Genomic DNA, 21,367 nt, shown 5'->3' on the forward strand with positions numbered 1-21,367 from the left:
TATATTTTTTTTTTTTTTTTTTTTTGCCTACAATTGTCTATAAACCAGTCTTCTGTTTTATTTTAGTTCATTGGACTTATAACTACTGGAATTTGTGTTATGGGTCTGTTTGTTTACATGGTTACTGTCTCTCTCACTAAAGTATGATCACCAAAGGGTAGGGATCTTAATCTGTCTTGTCAATTACCATATCTCCAGCACCACCAGATGTGTGATTAATACATGATAATGGGAGAGATGAAAGAATGGGTGGAATATAGGTAAGAGAGTGTGTGAATGCATGATTATTGGTGGGTGGAAATTAATATATCCTTCCTTTATCAAAGATACTAATGTTTCTATGTAGAGGGAAACAAGTTTAGACAGGTAGGTAAGAAACATTTGGATTATGTGGACCTGATATGCCATATAGCTCAATTTAGACTAGATCCTAGGTTCTAAGAAATTGAGAAGTGACAAGGAATTTAGAGATGTTCTAATATATCATCTAAGTCTTTTAGATATGGCAAGTGAACTTATGCCATTAACCTAGTATCATATAAGTCAGTACTAAACCAGCATCAAAATCCAGGTATAGTCAATATTCATTTTTTTACAGATTCTATATTTTCAAATTTTCCTACTAACTAAATTTAATTTGTAACCCCCAAATTAATACTCATGGTTCTTTCTGGGTCACTCATGGACATGCACAGAGTTGCAAAATATTTGAGTCATCTGACATGCACATTCCCAGCTATGATGTGCCTTATGGAGAAATGTATGTGTTATATAAACATTGTTCAGGCATGCGTTATAATGCAGTTGCCTGTGAGTTGTATTCATGAATTGACAATATATTAAGGTGTCTTTCAACAGAAACACACATAAAACAAGGCTGTATATTGATTGGTTGACAAAAATTTTGTGACTAGAAGCTTACAAGAACCTAATTCTGTAGTTTTCCAGGAGCAATAAATCAGTATTCACTAATTCAGTGTTTTTAGCAACTTTATATAACTAACTACCATGAAAACAGAATCAACTGGTTATATGTTTTTAATTTGTTCTGGTGGTTACTAGGTGATTTGTTTCATTTAGTTAGTTTGTATCTGTTTATGTCAATTTATTTTTATTTATGTAATATATTTTCAATCTTCAGCTTATACATTTTATATTGAAGATGTATAATTAAAAAAAAAAACAGCCCTCACCACTTCATAGTGTTTTGTGGTTTTATCTGACAAAACAGTTTTTTTATCAGTCTTTGCCTTTTTTCAAAAACTGTTTCTGTTTTTATAACTGTTTTATTCTCTATGGTACACTCTCCCCTTTCAGGTAAAAGGGCCTTTAAGATAAATTTGCCCATCATTTTGTTGAAGTCTACAGTAAAGAACTTACTAGTTATCTATTATTTATACCTTTCTATGAATTTATGTCATGATTTTACCTCTTCTAATGCTACTTAGATTTTAATGTAGGTACAGAAAGAAAATATGAACAAGTGTCTTTATTAATGAATTTCAGTTATCTTTGAGCAAGAAAGGATTCTATCTGGAGGCCAATAGAGTCCTGATACTTCTGTAATTATATTTGGGAAGCTTTTTCCTCTCTAGTAGTTACTGGTGCATTGCTTCGTAAGGCCGATACAGAAGTGGGTTTGCACATGACTGTTTATCATGTCAGACATCATTTTGGAGTTATTTGTAAAGAAATCTCTATACTGCTATTTAACTGGAGCACTTTCAGTGTGCAGAAATACAGAAGAGAAAAAGTTTGGGAGACTGGAAATGTTTATAGTAACAACTTCAAAGAAACGTCAATAAAGCAGAAAAGAAGTGAAATAAACCCAGAGCTTACTTATGTTTACATTGAAATCCCACATCATTAATTTAAGTGGGATTAAGTTTGAGGTACTTGTCAACCTTTCTAGACACGCTGATTTGGTTATACTTCCCTTATGAAAATCGCAAATGTTTAATAGTCTTACCCATCACTACTGCAAGCTGTAAACTATACACAAAAGTTCTTATCTTGATACTTTGTGGCTTGCCCAACTAAAAGTAATCCTTTAATTCTTCTAAATAATTTATATTGGTTAAGTTAAGTAGTCTTTTAAATGACCTAGGAAGCCAAGACAAAGAGATCTTAATTAGTTAACATTTTTCTGTTCACATTGTACTATTTGGCTAAGAATATATCTTGATTAATGACTTCAAAGAGAATTAAGTAGCTCTTCAGATTTATGGTTGAGGCTTTAGTTCTACTCTGAAAGATTAGCTTGTGTTCATTTCCAATAACCTGCTCGAAGTCACACAATTCATAATTGGTAGCACTATGACTGAAATCAGTTCCACAGCCTGTGCACTCTTGAGCCCACATCCTGGTAGCAGAGAGAGGCATCTATATTCTCTCATAGTATTAATTCTTTCCCTTTATGACTATCTTCATTTGTGCACTTGTGTTGTTTAATCAACACGTGTTTGTCATTCAGGGACATGTCTGTTTTATTCTCCACCGTTTATCCACTGTCAAGTGTATATTTCCAGGCAATAGTAGGTTTTTAGTAAATACTTATTAAATTAAAGAGTTAAAAATACTTGTGTAATGAAAGAAAAAAAATCCAAGTGGCAGCATTAAAAAACCCAAGTCACATGAAAATAGAGCTAATGCAGAGCCATGATTTTTATTTTCACACGGTTGGACGTATATATATTTTCTCTGTTTTGGACCTGTGATGATCTAGTATTAATATTAAATATTTAATAGTAATAGTAAAATAATATTAAATAGTGAAATATGAAATATGATAGTAGCAAACTAATGATCTATTGCTAAGCCCTTCTTTTTTTTATTCAAAATTCATTTTGTTGATAGCATTATGTCTCAAACTTTACTGGATTTTTTTTTCCCATTATTAAAATTAATTCATTTTTATTTTTATGTTTTTAACAAAAGAAAATCAAATTTAGTAGCATACTTATGGGGAATCCACACAGACAATGAACTTCTCCTGAATTAGTTTATTTTTAATGGTAAATGCTAATCTACATTGTTTTTTAGTCATATTTTTCTTAAAAAATTTTTTCCTGCAAAGCAAAAAGTAATGACTTTAGCATCGTTCCCTGTGTATAAGATTTTAAATTATATTATTTTTAAAAGTTTAATCACTTATGTAGTGGATTACGTTAATTATATTTTAAAACTACAGTCTAACAGTCACAGGAGAGACTTGTTTTCCTTAGTATGGTAAAATAAATATAAAATTTACTATCTTAACCATTTTTTGAAGTTTATTTATTTATTTTGAGAGAGAGTGAGAGAGAGAGAGAGAGAGAGAGAGAGAGAGTTATCAGAGGAGGGTCAGAGAGAGAGACAGAGAGAACCCCAAGCAGGCTCCACACTGTCAGCACAGAGCTTGAACTCACGAACCATGAGATAATGACCTAAGCTGAAACCAAGAGTTGGACACTTAACTGACTGAGCCACCCAGGTGGTCTTACCTTAACCATTTTTAAAGTGTGCAGTTCATTAGTGTTAAGTACATTCACATTGTTGTACAACCAGTCTCCAAAACTCTTTTCACCTTGCAAAACGGAAACTTTGTGCTCAGAAAACAACCCCCTTTCTCTCTTCCCCCCGACTTTCGGCAACAACGTTCCTACTTTCTGTTACTATGAATTTGACTACTCTAGGTACCTCATGTAAGTGGACTCATTCACTTCTTGCCTTTTTGTGACTGGCTTATTTCACTCAGTGTAATATCCACAAAGTTCATCCGTGTTGTAGCACATGAAACAATTTCACGCGTTTGCAAGGCTAAATAACATTCCATTTATATATATTTGACATTTTGTGCATTCATTCATCCACTGATGGACATCTGGATTATTACGACCTTTGATTATTGTGAATAATGCTGGTATAACCATGAATGTGTAAACATCTCTTTGAGACCCTGCTTTCAGTTTTTTTAGGTATATACCCAGAAATGGGATTGTTGAATCAAGCAGAGAATTTTTCAATCCATTTCCACTTTTTCAGGGACATGGGAGAGCTTTTATTGAAACTGTTATTGAGAAGTTTTGGAGTTTTCAGAGATTTTTACAAATAACTAGGTACATGTTTTTGCAATATTTATTTGGAAAGTTGATTATAAAATGAAGGAAAAGTGTGCAAATGGGTCCTAAGCCTGGGCACGATCCCTTCTTTTGAGGCTGGCTTTTCCTTCAGCGTCGAAGCTCACTCACATGCACTGAGCACAAAGCTCTGCGTGAGTTTGCAGTTTTGGAATGAGAGGCTGACTACTGTAGGTTACATTTAATTGATTTGGGTTCTTGCTAAATAAACGTCACTCGGCTTTTACACGCTTCCTCTCTAACATGCCAGGACAGGCATGAGCGCCCACGTAGTAATGAAACGTAACATTAACCCCTTCTGGCCGGTCTTGGTAGTCATTCTTCCTTTTGTGTGTGTTTGGATCTACTTCCAATATCATTTAAACACAGTTTTCCAAAAACTGTTCAGAGCTTACTGTCACATTCATTGTATCCTATGTGTACATATTAGGTCTGTTTACATTATGATAACCTTGCCCCATTTGAATATGGTTTATGCTCTGATTATCTTAAAGTCTATAATAAATCAGCGTCATCATTATCAAACCACATTTATTATATGTGTGATTGTGCATGACATTGCATTCAGGTTCCAGATATGAACTGTGTCTGTGATGTAATTCAAGAAGAAACTACTTTTCCTTTTCTTTTCTTTTTCAACATTTATTTATTTTTGAAAGAGAGGGAGACAGAGTGTGAGCAGGGAAGGGGCTGAGAGAGAGGGAGACACAGAATCTGAAGCAGACTCCAGGCTCTGAGCTGTCAGCACTGCCCGACAAGGGGCTCAAACCCACGCACTGTGAGATCATCACCTGAGCCGAAGTCAGTCGCTTAACCAACTGAGCCATCCAGGCGCCCCCTTTTTTTTTCTGTTTTTATAAATCTTTGACGTTGGTGTTCTTTTTCCTCGTGGAGCTTACTGACATGACACCAGTGCACTTATCAACTCTTTAGTTTCCATCATATTTATTTCTGTCTATCTGTTCTGTGTGTTTATGAAGTAATTGATATAGCTGGAGAAAATGTTACACAAATGACATAAATAAGAGAACTCAAACTTTCATTTGTGCTCACCCTCATTACTGTTGTGTAGATGTAGTTGAAGAGGCATAATTATAATTAACACCAATAGAGCGGAGTCATTATGCTCACGTTGCAATCAGGATTAAGGCAGTTAAACTGGAAAAATATGTAGACAAAGAGCATTGAGATCACTGGTAAGCTATTTAGAAGTGTTGTTATACAGGGATAATATCATAAATATCATATATATAAGGCAACTTTTATTTTGTAAGCAGTTGAACAGCTGTGGCGTTTACTCTGTAAGAATACAGTATATGTTTCTGTTTTGTTAGCCTTAACACCAAGTGCGTGATATTTAATAAGTGATACGTAATTCATAAATAGATACTAGTAGAATTAATCCTAGAATCGGCCATTTTGATGCATTTCACCCATGAAGTATTTGCACTTTGTGTATCATATAAAATATTGAAACCTCTACTTGTTTACTAAGTAAGCTGAATATACAGGTACTTGAAATTAAAATTTAGAAGGATCTGTTATATATCTGTTGCAAGAACAGAGTAAGTTTTATGTGCAGGGAAATATCCATTATCCTATTTCTTTTGAATCACTGAAGAAGTACAAATGTTTTGGCTTCTTTTTCAGTAGTGTCTATCTTGTTTTCTTCCTTGTTAATATAGTAATTTTAAAAAGCAGTTATCTACTCAAAGTAGTGATTGAAAACCAATTCTAATTAACCTTCTTATTTTTACTCAGTATGGCTTATGATATGAAGCAAGTTCACTTTTCTTAGTTGACTTTTGAAAAGCAGCTTCTTTCTTTGTTGTGTGTTCTCACTTCTTTTCTTCTTCTAATTCATTCTTTTTCTTCTCTTCCAAAATGATTCGTGGGTCAGGAGCAGTTCTTTCTGTGCTGCTCAAGCAGGTGAGGAGAGGTTGACTTTCTGACACCTTTGGTTCTTTTCCCTACAGTTAGTCACTAGTTCCATGTTGTTATTTATTCTTTTATCGATACCTGGAGAGTTGGGGATATTTATTTATGTGTTCCTTTGACTGAAGAAAAAGCCTTAGGCATCTGGAAATGTTCTCATATTTATAGAGAACTCTGATTTTGAAAGGAGTAGGGGCACCTGGGTGGCTCACAGTCTTGATTTTGGTGCAGGCCATGATCTCACAATGTGAGATTGAGTCCTCCTGCATCAGGATCGAGCCCCCTCATTGCGTTCCGCTCTGGGTATGGAGCCTGCTTAAGATTCTCCCCCTCTTCCTCTCCTTCTGCCCTCCTCTGCATATGCTACTTCTCACACTTCTTGTTTCACTGAATATTTTTCCATAGAATTTATTAGTCGCTAATATTTTATGATTTAATTATTTATCCTGTTTGTTATCCCTTTGCTCTCTACCCACCAGTAACGTGTAAGGTCCAGGAGGGTAAGGCTCTTTGTCATTTTGCTGAAGGATGCATACCATATAGTTATGGGTTCATTTTTGGCTCCTCTCTTCGGTTCCATTGATTTATGTGTCTGTTTTTGTACAGTACTATACTGTATACAAGCTTTGTAATACAGCTTGAAGTCTGGAATTGTGATGCCTCCAGCTTTTTTTCTCTTTTTCAGGATTGCTTTGGCTATTCGGGGTCTTTTCTGGTTCCATACAAATTTTAGAATTCTTTGTTCTAGCTCTGTGAAGAATGCTGGTGTTATTTTGATAGGGATTACATTGAATGTGTAGGTTACTTGGGGTAGTATAGACATTTTAACATAATTTGTTCTTCCAGTCCATGAGCATGGAATATTTTTCCATTTCTTTGTGTCTTCTTCAATTTCTTTCATAAGTGTTCTATAGTTTTCGGAATACAGATCTTTTACCTCTTTGGTTAGGTTTATTCCTAGGTGTCTTTTCGTTTTTAGTGCAATTCTAAATGGTACCGATTCTTTGCAAGACATGCAAATGGCTAAGAGACACATGGAAAAATGTTCAACATCACTCATCATCAGAGAAATACAAGTCAGAACCACAATGAGACCACCTCAGACCTGTCAGAATGGCTAAAATTAACAACACAGTAATAAACAACAGATGTTGGTGAAGATGCATTAGAGGGGAACCCCCTTACGCTGTTGGTGGAAATGCAAACTGGTGCAGCCACTCTGGAGAACAGTGTGGAGGTTCCTCAGAAACTTAAAAATAGAACTACCCTGTGACTCAGCAATTACATTACTAGGTATTTATCCAAAAGATACAAAAATACTGATTTGAAGAGGCACACCCGCCCCAATGTTTATAGCAGCACTACTAACAATAGGTAAATTATGAAAAGAACCCAAATGTCCGTCAACTGTGAGTGGCTAAAGATGTGGTATATATATACGCACACACACACATATATATGTATATATACACACACACGTATATATATATATATGTGTATATATATGTAGGTATATATATATGTGTATATATATATTGTTATACACACACACACACACACACACACACACACACACACTGGAATATTACTCAGCCATAGAAAAGAATACAGTCTTGCCATTTGCAATGATGTGGATGGAACTAGAGTATACTATACTAAGCAAAATAAATCAGAGAAAGACAAATACCATATGATTTCCCTCATATGTGAAATTTAAGAAACAAAACAGATGAACATTAGGGAAGGGAAGGAAAAATAAAATAAGGTAAAAACAAAGAGGGAGACAAACCATAAAAGACTCTTAACTGTAGAGAACCAACTGAAAGTTGCTGGAGGGAGGTGTATGGGGGAGGCCTAAATGGGTGATGGGTATTAAGGAAGGCACTTGTTGGGATGAGACCTGGGTGTTATATATATAAGTGATGAATCACTGGGTTCTTCTCCTGAAACCAGTACCACAGTATATGTTAACTAACTTAAAGTTAAATAAAATCTAGGAAAGAAAAAAAAAAAAAGATTGCATAGCAAGCAGTGAGAAGAGTGCCTAAAATAGAATAACCACTGAATATTTGTTGGAGGAGTGAATGAATCCTGATTTGTGATTGGGAAAAGGAAAGCAGCAAATGTGGTGATTAGTTCTGACCTAATCTGTGTTTCAAAGTCTGTTTTTTCTATTTGTTCTTATGCTTTCTTATTTGAAGTCTGTCATTTTTAATGTATTGACAAATCAACAAGTGATGAAATAGATTCTTCAACCAACTGTACCAGCAGTTTCATCCATTCGGGTTGTGATTCCATGGAATGAATGTATTTCCTGACATGCATCGTGTAACAGAATTCCAATAAGTAGTGAATTGTATGTGGAAAAATAGTTGACAAGATGTGATACTTTGCATGGTTTATTAAGTATGGACGTCTGTGCTTTCTAGCTTTAAATATCTAATCAGTAGTTGACTTACTAAGACTTCAGGGCTAATACCCATTTTCTATGAAAAGAATAAGGATTTTGTTTAGAAATTGTCTTATAATTTGAAAGCCAATTTGTAAATTTTGGTTTGTTGTTTTTAGAAGTTTGGGGGCCAAAACATAGGTCCATGAACATGCAATTCTTCATAAAGCTTTATAGGCCAAAGGTCTGAGCTTTTATTTGTATTTAGTTGTTTGAAGAAAGAGATTGAGTTCCTGTAGATTATAAGGGTTAAGAGGAGTGTGTAGGGGTAAAAAGGCTCACCCGAACAGCCATGTTACCTTGAAAAAGGGCTAGCGAGTGCTGATTCTACATACACTAGTAATATACTAGTGTATCTTTTTACTATATAGCAGTCTTTCTATAGCTGTGCTAATTATGGGTAAAGGATTTCATGGACAAGAAAGAATGTAATTTTATATTATCAGATTTTTCTTTAAAAAGAGATTTATGAACTTAAACAGTGCAGTATTGATCAACAGAATTTGAATCAAGCTTCTCTGTGAATAAAATAACAGTTTTGTTGATAAACTACCAGCGATTTTATGTTTCAGGACAAATTATACATTGCTTATGCCATATTTGGCCCAGATTTTTAATAACTTTCAGTCTGTATTTTCTTTTGCTTTGTACTACTTGTATTTTTATTTTCTTTTATGAAGCAGTTAGCATTTGTTGATTCTGATGCACTCTTCCATAGATTTTTTTTTTTTACCTCTTCCTGTGTACCAGAAAACTATGCCCTTTATTCATGGGTGGTGTTGTTGTGATATTGTCATGCACACTCACAAGAAAAGCTCTGTAAGTAATTTGTTATGTGACTATGTCAGCACTATGGCACTGAGCATATATAATAGTCTTTGTATAGAAATTATTTTATCTGCTAATTAGATATATCTTCACAGGGTCGCCCAGGTGGCTCAGTCAGTTAAGCATCTGGCTCTTGATTCCAGCTCTTGCTGACAGCAAGGAGCCTGCTTGGGATTCTTTTTCTCCCTCTCTCTGCCCCTTTCCCCACTCATGCACACACACACACACACTCTCTCTCAAGATTAATAAATATTTAAAAAGTTCAAAATATGTATATCTTCGCATATTTTTGTTATTGCAGATTGAAAGACATGACAACTGTGCCTATGACTACCTAGAAGTTCGAGATGGAAACAGTGAAAACAGCCCTTTGATAGGGCGTTTCTGTGGTTATGATAAACCTGAAGATATCAGATCTACCTCCAACACCTTGTGGATGAAATTCGTTTCTGACGGAACTGTGAACAAGGCTGGGTTTGCTGCCAATTTTTTTAAAGGTAATTCGAAGTGATTTAAAGTGTGATATTTCCTTTGTGAGGAATAAATGTGATCTTTAACTTCGAGTTAAGAGAGGAAAGTTATACTGAATGCACTGTTGGGAAAGATATTTGGATGACTTTTGATAGTAGAAGGTTACCGGTATAATACTGGAATTAGGAACTTTCTAGAACAGGCTGGGAGCCTCATTAGGATATTCTGTCATCTGCTTTTTATGAAACAGTCAAGATGGCAAAATCCAGAAAGGGAATGCAGACAGGGAGAAAACATTTGCAATATAATAAACATAGGATTCATGATCAGAAGAAAGTTTACTGATACATCATTCATCAATTGATTTCCAAGTGACAGCATTTCTAAACCATCCTATAGATAATAGCATTCCACCACGATGAAAATAATGTATGGCCTTCTTCGTAGGATATTCTGATACCGAAAATGCCTTTTTGACAAAGAATTATTATTGATCAGCTTTAATATTTACTCACATAACCAAATTTTAGTGTATTTTCATGTCTCATATTTGGGGTGTATTACTCAGGTAAAAAGAAAGTCATTTTAGTGCACATAGTGTCAAATTTGCATTTGGAAAATTCATAGGCACTTAACATTAAGTGTGTCATTGTAAAAACTCTTTTATGGGGAGAGAAACAAAACTTTCTCTACACTGATTTTTATATGATAAATGATGGATTTAGTTGTGTATGTCAAAATTTAGTGTGATTAATAACCAAACATTTTAACATTTGATTATTTAAAGAACATTATAATGGATTTTCCCTGAGCATTACTTTGCTATTCACCATATGATTTGAAAGGCAGAAAACCTTGGTGCTTTCAGTAGATGTATTAAAAGTGTTTATTAAAATGCACGTTCACGTGCTTTAGTTCTTCTCTATATGTAGGATTTTACAGTAGAAGAAACATTCTATCAAGATTCTCTCCAGTGATGTTTATATATTTGGTTACCAAAAATGCTTGGACTTTGGCCAACGCAGAGTTTCTGCTGAGAATACTGTTTGCTATTTTCTTAACTCACACTAGGTTATTTCTGAAGGTTGAGATTATGGAATATCTTATCATCTATGCTGTTTTAAATAGTGTATATTTTTATATGTATTTATTTCATATATATATTTATATTTCCATGTATAATTAAAATAGCATATGTATTTACAAAATATGGAATTTTAATATTTCCTGGATCAGTATGTCTATATAGAAAGCACTGAAAGCTTTACATTTAATGAGGTCCAGTAGTTTCTTTTATTTTTTTTAATGTTTATTTATTTTTGAGAGAGAGAGAGAGAGAGAGAGAGAGAGAGAGAGAGAGAGAGGCATAGAATGAGCTGGGGAAGGGCAAAGAAAGAGAAATAGAGACACAGAATCTGAAGCAGGCTCCAGGCTGTTAGCACAGAGCCCGACGTGGAGCTTGAGCTCACAAACCGTAAGATCATGACCTAAAGCCAAAGTCAGATGCTTAACCAACTGAGCCACCCAGGCGCCCCTAAAGAGGTCCAGTAGGTTTCTGAATTTTCTTTCTTTTTAATTTACATTTACCATAAGCTGTTTCTTCATGGCATTTTTTTTTAAATCTAAGATTGTATTGTAACTTCTTTTGCGCACTACATTTTTGCAGTTAATGGCATTTCTTTAAAAGCATTTCTTAGGATATCTAGCAAACTATACTATGAAATCAACAGATGAAGCTATATATTTTCAGTAAGCTTTTCTATTTTATTCTGGAAATTTTATACATTGTAAGAATTCTTTTAGCCCTTAAAAATCAGAAAAAAAACCCCACATACTTGTCTGAGATAAGGTGATCTTCAGTTGGCACTGATAGAAGGTTCCAGTCCCTCCCTTGGTTCTTATACACTTCTTAGATTGCAGTGACATGAATTCTGGTATACCAGCTGTCAAGGGCTTACAAATTGCCCCCGGCCCTTTGTTGAAGAAATCAATTGTCCCTATTTTATTCAGTTATTAAGTGTCACCTCTTCAGAAAATTTTACACCTTAATATGTAAAAACCAAATACTGTGTCTCGTTCTCTAACTCTCGCCATCTTTGCAGAGGAAGACGAGTGCGCCAAACCTGACCGTGGGGGCTGTGAACAGCGATGCCTGAACACACTGGGCAGTTACCAGTGTGTGTGTGAGCCTGGCTACGAGCTGGGACCTGACAAGAGGGGCTGTGAAGGTAGGGCTGCATTTGCAGGTGGCGCTTCCTGCCTGAATCCTCCAAATCACCACCGCTGCTCCATTCCTTCTTTCTTTCCTATCCTGTCATTTTCTTCCCCTCTGCTTCCCTCTTTCCTTTCCTCCACAGAAACCTCTTTCCTCAAGAGGTTTCCTCAAGAGTCCTAAGACTCAGTGTTTCGTCATAGCTAACATGACTCCTAGCCTGGGTTCTTGTTATAGAATCAGTCATTTCCTCCTCTGATTACCAGGCCACTTTGTTTATATGTGTATTTCTCTCTCTCTCTCTCTCTCTCTCTCTCGCTCTCGCTCTCGCTCTCACTATTTATCTATATCATCCATCTATCTATCCATCTATTTCTAGTTTTATCTCTATCGAAACCTAGATTTTTATCCATCTGTCTGGCACTTATTTTTACCTTTTCTTAACATATTTTATGGGTACATCTCTTTACTAAAGTGCAGAATCCTGAATCTGAATTTTTTTTGTGTGTATCTTTAGTATTTAGCACAAATATAAAGTTGGAGCTAAATGTGTTTTGTCGATAAATGATTCATAAACAAAGAGGTCTTGCTGTTTTCCCCATTTCCTCTACACATTCTAAGAGGAGATTTCTTGCACAATGTTTTGTTGCCATGTCCTGTGATGTCTTCCTTCAGAATTTAAAGCTTTGTCTTTTTTTCCCATCTCCCCTGCTTCATCCTCTTACAGGCCCCATGCTTGGATTACAAAATAAACACACTGGTCTTCCTTCCAGTGGTCACTTCCTCCTTTATTCCTCTCTCAACATGTCTGCCCAAATCATCTTCATAAAGCTTGTAGCAACTTAGCGTTACTTATCATGATGTATTTATTAAGTTTACTTTTGGTGGTGCCCACAAAAGTGCACATGGAAGTTGCCTAAAAATGAGCACCTTGCTCTCTATGGTGTCTGCAATAGAGGACATAACAGTGGCAAACTTGGCGGACGTCTTTGCTTCCGGACCTACGTTAAAAAGTCGGTCTCTCTGTTTCTTCTTAAAAGTTTCAACTTTCCTCTGTGACAAAAGTCTCAGAGGACTATTAAACTACTGTCTATTAAACTACTGTCTATTAAACTACTGATCTGCTCTCTGTACTCAGATGAAATAGACACAGTAGGCGATACAGTATCTTTAAAACAGAGGACATTGTATACCAGACAATGTGGCTGTTAGTTCAGTGTGGTGCCCAAGAATAATTATTTTACTTTATAATAATTTAGCAAAAAGTGGTAGATGTGAAAGTACAGGAAGTTTTTACAATACATGAATAGATGTAGTAATATACATATGTACACACACATATAGGCATACGTACACATATATATACAAAGGCAATTAAAATAAAGAGAGCAGTTACTTTAGGTAACTCTTGACTCCCTAGGAATTAGTTACAAACCTTGTACAATATGTGTTCTTTTTACTTTTGGATACCCTGTTTTGCTAATTTCACTAACAATAAGCAAGAGAGGTAAGGTATTAAATAGTACCTCTTTTAAATAGATCATCCAAAAGGGGAAGAAAAACAGTTGTTAAATGAGGTTTTCAAATAACAAATATGATCTATTTACTCTAGTGTATCCAGCTTGCTGGCTCACTAACTCCCAAGAGTTGCTCATCTTGGGCAAAATGAGTTTGAAGAGATAAATAACTGATTTTGGTCTCACTACATCAGCCTATATTGATGCTTACAACCATACTGTGTAGGTATTATACTACCCATTGAAAAGATAAGAGAATTGACACCCAGTTTTCTTTATGTTGTTTTCCTAACTTTAAAGTGATCTGAAATGTTGTTATACAGTCGTAGCTTGTTTGGATCCAAAACTACAAATTAGTGCCTTATAAATGGGATTAGATAATTAAAATAGTTGTAGTAAAAACTAAGGAGCCGGGACTGAGGCTTTCTAGATTTTGAAAAATCTGGAAGATGGTTGAAATTTAATGCTGAGATGTTTGGTTATCGATGGAAAGATGCTAAGAAGGGAATGACTCTATAGGAGAAAACTTTGTCCTTTTCTTTCCTTCTAGCGGCTTGTGGCGGACTTCTTACCAAACTTAATGGCACTATAACCACTCCAGGCTGGCCCAAGGAGTACCCTCCTAATAAAAACTGTGTGTGGCAAGTGGTTGCACCAACCCAATACAGAATTTCTATGAAGTTTGAGTTTTTTGAATTGGAAGGCAATGAAGTAAGTGAATAATAAATACAATTTTTTTTCTGTTGTGTTTTGGGAACCTCTGAAGACAACCTGGTAAATGGAAGGGAGGAAGGGAGGAAGGAGGGAAGGAGGGAAGGGTTACAGAAGTACAGTCATATAGATGTTATAGTCTTTGCTGTACTGTTCATTTCTGCAACTGTTTGTAATTTCTGTTGGCATTGGATGATATTTATTTTTATTTTATTTTTTTTTAATTTTTTAAAAAATCTTTTAATGTTTATTTATATTGAGGGACAGAGAGACAGAGTGTGAGCAGGGGAGGGGCAGAGAGAGAGACACAGAATCCAAAGCAGGCTCCAGGCTCTGAGCTGGAGAGTGAGTCCCAATGTGGGGCTCAAAGTCATGAACCACGAGATCATGACCTGAGCCCAAGTAGGGCACTTAACTGACTGAGCCACCCAGGCGCCACAACATTGGGTGATATTTTAGACTGTTTCTGGGAGACTGAAAATTATCTAGAGGGAGTTTTTACTTAGTGTATTATTATACAGCTTGATTTACCCAAGAAATATGGAAAAATTAAGGTCACCTTCATGTCACAGAGACTTTTCTAAAAACATCAATCAACTAATATCCACTGCTTGAGTCAAAACAAAAATAGCTATTTAAGCTATCTCCTGGGTTGGTTGAGCATCCAATTCTTGGTTTCTGCTCAAGTCATGATCCCAGGGTCGTGAGACTGAGACCCATGTCAAGCTCCATGCTGAGCACAGAGCTGGCTTAAGATTCTCTCTCTCCTTCCCTTTGCCCCTCTCCCCCAACTCTTTGAAATAAATAAAGTGGGGGAAGAAGCCATTTAGAATAACCTGCTATATTTTACTTGTGGCGATGAGTATATTTTCAGTATTAAGTAGTTTTTCATTATGAACATGTTCATGATTATAAATAAAGATTAATTTTTTAATCTCAGTCAAAGAAGCATTTAGTTGACTCTCTTTCCTTTACAAAATATAGCTTATTGTAATAAAGGACCCATTTTCTGCCAGGTGGCCACATTCAAACAAGTGAAATCATTTATCTGAGAATTCCTACGTGCTAGTGCACACACACCAAATTCGAATGGAATGTCAAGTCTAGAAATGAGAACTTTTAGGACTGTGTCCTTTGTATGATTGGTCAACATTGGTTTAATTTCAGTTTTGTTGAGTTTTCCCACTTCCTTTTCTTTTTTTTTTTAATTTTCTAACTTCCATATCCTTTCTTCCAATGACTTCTGTGATTGTTTTAAAACAAACATGATTTAAAACTTTTAAGTATGATAAAATCAACTCAAAAATTATTTTGTCTCTGACATATATACACACGCACACACACACACACATACATACATATATATGTTGAACACTTATAAAGAAGTGAGATAACAGAAATATAATGTACCTATTCTCCTGGGAAATAATAGTTGGTAATATTTAGGGATTTTTACACCATTATTTTGTCTTTGTATATGTATCTTTGTTTTTTTCCCCCTCCTGCTTTTCTTTATTTTTTCTTAATTCCTTTTATTTTTTTTTTTTCTCTTAATTCTGCCTGTAGTAGTCCATCAAGGCACTCGTGTGCATTTTTTTAGTCCTACTAATGGTTTTGAGGTAAGAAGTTCCTGACTTTTGTGTTTCCTTAAAGGAAATTAAAATCTGAAAGGTGATGAACTTATGTATTTCAGAGAATTATAGAAATGAGAGCTCAGCTGGTCTCTTTTGAGACCTTCCTTACATCATGTGTACATTTTATGATGGCAAAAACTGTTTATGTTTCTAACATACTCTGTCCACATGACATATCATTTTCCTTTAATAATTCCCTGAAATTTGGAGAAATATTGAAATGAAGAACAGATTTTTATAGCAATTTTAGAAAAGGTTTCATATGAGCTACCCTTTTTGAAAATGATCATCTCCCTACCAGTTCTGTGATGTGGTATGAACTTAGTGTTGAATGACTTCTACTCTGTCAGTTTCCCCTGAAGCTATTAGTTGTGACAGATACAACATTTTTGATTCATTAGTTGATAGATGTTACTAGGAAGGCTAGAAGTTTGTATTCAAGAGGATGGGGGGATACATGGTTTTAAATAAATGGGTCACTGTATTCTGAAAGCATTTTTCCCATGGGTGCTGTGTTCTTTATTCCTGGAAGGACCCTCTATAAACTCGATAAGATATCCCAAGTTTCTTAAACTTCATTAAACTTATAATGATATTACTATGTGGAAGGCTGTTACAGAATTCTGTGTATTTTTGTGGTTTGATGTCTTGCTTACTTAAAATAAAGACATGAGCAAAAACTTGACTTATAGAATATCGGACAAAGTTGAAAGTCCATTGTTGTATTCATTATATTGATATCCAAAGGAAAGATGATGTCAAACAACTTTAACCTTGGTAACATTCTCCTAGTCTGTGCCAGAGCCCTCTCTAAACAGAGGCTGAAGTTGTAAACTTTTAATTTTTTCCTAACAACCTTTTGCTTATTTATCACCTAATTAATATCACAAGAAACTTCAATTTGAGTTGACATATTGCAAAGTACAGATCATGCCCCAGGGTTCAATCATATGCATTGTTAAACCTTGCTAATTACACATTTATGTAATAAGGTCATTCATGCAAGATATATTCTTTAGAATGTGCTCTCTTGGAACTTTGGAGAAGTGTGTTATGGAAACATCTGTTAGAGTAGCCATAAAATTGCTTAAGAATGCCTGGCACTCACGTAGCTTCTTCCACTTTGGTGTTGTTAGTGCGTTACATATAAAACAGAATGAGTCTACTTTATTTTAGTGTAAATTCCCCTCTCCGTTCGACCACATAGAGTTTTTATTTGTTTGCAATTGTATGGTATAGCTACAGAGTAACTTTATAGTGCCTAGCAACTCAAAGAAGTTAAGAAGTATCAATTTGTTTGATGAATTTGAAAGACGAGGTATCCTTTTTCTTGTATACCACAGTGTCTGTGTCTTCTTTGAAATTTCCTAAGGGTACTCTTCTGATTAGGACACAGTGTTTCTGGGAGACAGCACTGGACCAAGGCAAACTCTGTGCTGTTTTCACTAAACTGCCATGTATGATAAGTATAATTTTGGACATTTTATTTAAAAATTTCTGAACCTCAGTTTTCTTATCTTTATGGTAGAAAGGAAGGTTTCTGTTGTTAATGGTTGTTTTATAGACTTAAAATGTACAAATTTTTTTAGATTTTTAAAATTTTTCTTCTTTAAAGTTTATCTTTATTTATTTTGAGAGAGAGGTTGGGAGCAAACAAATGAAGGGCGGAGAGAGAGGGAGATGGAATCCCAAACAGGCTCTGCACTGACAGCACACAGCCCGATGTGGGGCTCGAACTCACAAAATGTGAGATCATGACCTGAGCCAAAACCAAGAGTCGGATGTTTAACCTACTGAGCCACCCAGGTGTCCCTAAATGGTCAATTCGATGTAATTGTTGTCAGCGTTAACTAAGACAGCACAAGTTCTTTCACAGTTCCTAGTGAAAATATTCAAACATTTAATTTTTTTTTTTTAAGGCCGCAAAGGATGTTCTTGTGACCATCAGCACCATTATCTCAACAAATATTCATCTCAGTTCTCCTAAACTCTATTCTTTGGGAAAAAAAAAATATGTTGTAAATACATATAAACAAACACACATTTGTATATACAAATAAGTATTCAGAGCAAAATTCACTAGTCTATTTTTCATGCCATCCACCTCATATTTGGACTCTTTCTCTGATTTTTTTTTTTTGTTTGTTTACTTGTTAATTCCAATTTGACTACCAGAGGACTAAAGAGAGAAAGAAATAGTAGACTTTTCAAAAATGAATGTCAATCCTCTGACACTTTAAAATCTGTGACTATACAGTGCCTGGCTAGCTCAGTCAGTAGAGCATGAGACTCTTAAAATCTGGTGTCTGTAATCATTTTGTTTTTTCTAGGTTTGCAAATATGATTATGTGGAGATTTGGAGTGGCCTTTCCTCGGAGTCTAAATTGCATGGCAAATTTTGTGGTGCCGAAGTGCCTGAAGTGATCACATCTCAGTTCAACAATATGAGAATTGAATTCAGATCTGACAACACTGTGTCCAAGAAGGGCTTCAAAGCACATTTCTTCTCAGGTATCAATATTCCATGTGTATATCGTGGACTTTCAAGGTGGATTGGCTTAAATTATTATCTATTCTTCATAGTTTTTTGTAAATGTAACTTGGAGGGACATAGAATGCACGAACATTTATTGTAGGTTTAACAATTTTTTTTTTACTAAAAAATAGAAGGTTAATAATTGGGGCCCTGATAAAATGTAGCTCTTAAACACTTAACAATCAAATTTTATGAAGGCTAATACAAATAACACAAAGTTATTACAGTGTTTTCATACGGTGACTTTATAAATGGATGGGGATTATGATACAAGACTTTGAAAAAGTGGCAGGCTTTTTCAAAATGGTTTATCTTTGTTTTTGGAATATCTGATCTCATTTTACCAACACATTTTTTGGTCTTATTATTTAACAACCTTTTTCTTATTCCTTTTATTATATTTTCATTCTTATTGCTAAATTGATATTAAAATCATACTTTGCCTTGCCACTATAGAAAAGATTATAGTATGAAACCTACAAATATTGAAATTATAATTTTACTAAAAATAAGAGATTATCAGGTATATTTAACAGTTGACCCTTCTGTTTGGAATTTAATATTTAGTTTAACCAACTCATAGTAAAATTTCCCTCTTCTAGAGCTTGTATTTGTTAGAACATCCCTCAACTTTAAGGAAATATACAGAAATATCAGTGAAAATTCCTTTTATTTTTCCAATTTTGGAATCATACTTTACTTATAAAGATAATATTCTGAAACTTCAAAAGTAGATAAAATTATAATAAACCCTAGTATAGCAATCTATTCTGCCTTTCAGACTGGCAAGCAGTTTAAAGCAACTGAATTCCAATTACGTTTTAATATAAGGTAATTTGGATTGAGTTAATTCAAAGTCCATTTATTCCAGTCCCCATGTGTTTAAAATTAATGAGATTTACAGTGCCCGGGGTTTGTTTGGGGTTTTCAGTGTAATTGAAGTTAATGGTTCACAAACTCCATTGAGGTCCACGTCATACACAGAAGTACATTCAAAATACAAGGGATCTTGGCTGTCTTATTCACCTTGCCTTTCTTCCCCCAGATTTAATTGCCTTTTAAAAATTCATCTCAGGCTTTCATTTAAGATTTATGTTATTCAAAGTAGCATTTTAATATCCTAATTTGATGAAAGCAAGGCTTTCTTAGACTTCACTATTTTCTGCATATCATGTTTTACAAATTTTACGTGACTCAGTGGTTAGAGATAAGGGTTCTTATTTTAGAACCGCCAAAATATTTATTTTAAAAATGGAAATTATAAAGTGAATAAATTGTATCATAATATTAATAATATTCAGGATCCTTTTCACTGTACCATAGTCGACATTTTACTAAATAATTACCTTTTTAAAAGATACATTCTCCATATACTGGTGGCAAAGGATGCTTAAATTTAAAGTTACTCAGAATATTTAAAACTCATTATCTGATATTATTGGTCAGGAAAAACTTTCAAATTGTAAAGACAGATTGTTTGTGTCTTTAGAACGATACTGTTGAAATATACAGCATGCTACTTTAATTCTTATGATACAAATATAAGGGGACATAGAGAAGATGATGTTCTCCAGCACATGCGAGTACATAGTCTTTGTTCCTGTCTGTGTAGCTGTGCTTTGTAAAATTATCTGAGTGCCTTGGGAGTACTTGAGCCCATAACAACTAATTTGCTGTAAATCATATTCACCGATGCAGACCATTTTAGGAAATTGTGTCTGTTTTTGGTATTTATCAGTGCTATATTTAAAAAGTATAAATCAACTAGGTAACATTGAGTCTCGTCTAGACTGTTTGGTGGAATGTAGGTAGTGAAGTAAATGGAACAATGAATTTCAAGGGGGAAATTAAACCCCGAGTGTTCATAGGATAGCTTCCATTTTGAGAATTTATTATGCAGGCATGCATCACCTCTTTAATAATCAAAATAAGGATGTAATATTCTCACTATTATAGTCACCTGACAGAAGAAACAGCTGAGGAGTTAAGTAAACGGCTCAGTGCCACAAGCATTTAAACCTCAGCACGTCCTGGTTTGTCTAAGAGCGCATCATGCCCTTTGCAAATAGCCTTCGTTATGTGTCACATTCAACATATCTGTGACCTGAAAAACAACAGATATACTTTTCACTTCTTTATTAGATTAATAATTTGTAACTCCAAGGTAATTATCATTAACTATACATTTCCATTGTTTCTTTGTGATGCATTGAAAAATATCAGCCGTTTGTCAAATTCATATTTAAAATACTGTGGTTCTAGATGAGTATTAATCTATTTCACGTTTAATTTCCTGGGAGTTTAGGTTGGTGGGGACGATGTTTGCTCAGGGAAAGGGGAGGTAAAAACATTATATTATAATAAAGAGCTGCTGTGGTGCTATCAAGAGACGGTAACACATTCGTAGTTTACCTAATGTCCTAAACATGATCATCTTACAAAGTCATAATTTACAGAAGATCACTTATTTTAATAGACATGCTCTATTCACATTAAAAATGTTATTTCAGAGATCTAATAATGCTTTAAATGTAATAATATATAATTATGCGTTCAAAGTTAAATAATTCATTATATTTATTAGAAAGTAGGCATGTAAACCATGGGGATATTATATTTCACAAACAAAATTGAAAGATTTTTGTTTGTTTGTTAAAATTTACTCTTGGGGTATTTGATAAAACATATTACTGGATTTATTGTAACAAACTCTTTAGAAAGAAATTTAGCATAGGGATCAAGAGTCATTTACAGCGACTATTCCAGTTGTCTCAGAAATCTCATTCTTGAGACATATTTATAAAGAGATATTTCAAAATCTGGAAGAAGGATTTCAATATACTATGATAGTGATAGAAATTAGAAACAACCTAATTTTGTGACAGGAAGAAAATGGTAAATAAATTATGTCAAATACACTTTGTGGACTTTTCCACACGATAGAGATGGTTTAAAG

General features: G+C 34.6%; 1 protein-coding gene across 1 annotated transcript in view; it reads left to right on the forward strand.

Moving 5' to 3' along the window:
• TLL1 (tolloid like 1) overlaps positions 1-21,367 on the forward strand; it is a 212,377-nt gene that overhangs the window by 156,634 nt on the left and 34,376 nt on the right. The window contains exons 13-16 of the mRNA XM_049631294.1: positions 9,632-9,827; positions 11,904-12,029; positions 14,081-14,241; positions 18,206-18,386. Of these exons, the coding sequence (XP_049487251.1) occupies positions 9,632-9,827; positions 11,904-12,029; positions 14,081-14,241; positions 18,206-18,386 (664 nt within the window). The remainder of the gene's footprint in view (positions 1-9,631; positions 9,828-11,903; positions 12,030-14,080; positions 14,242-18,205; positions 18,387-21,367) is intronic.

This window comes from Panthera uncia, chromosome B1 (genome assembly GCF_023721935.1).
Source record: "Panthera uncia isolate 11264 chromosome B1, Puncia_PCG_1.0, whole genome shotgun sequence".
NCBI lineage: Eukaryota > Metazoa > Chordata > Mammalia > Carnivora > Felidae > Panthera > Panthera uncia.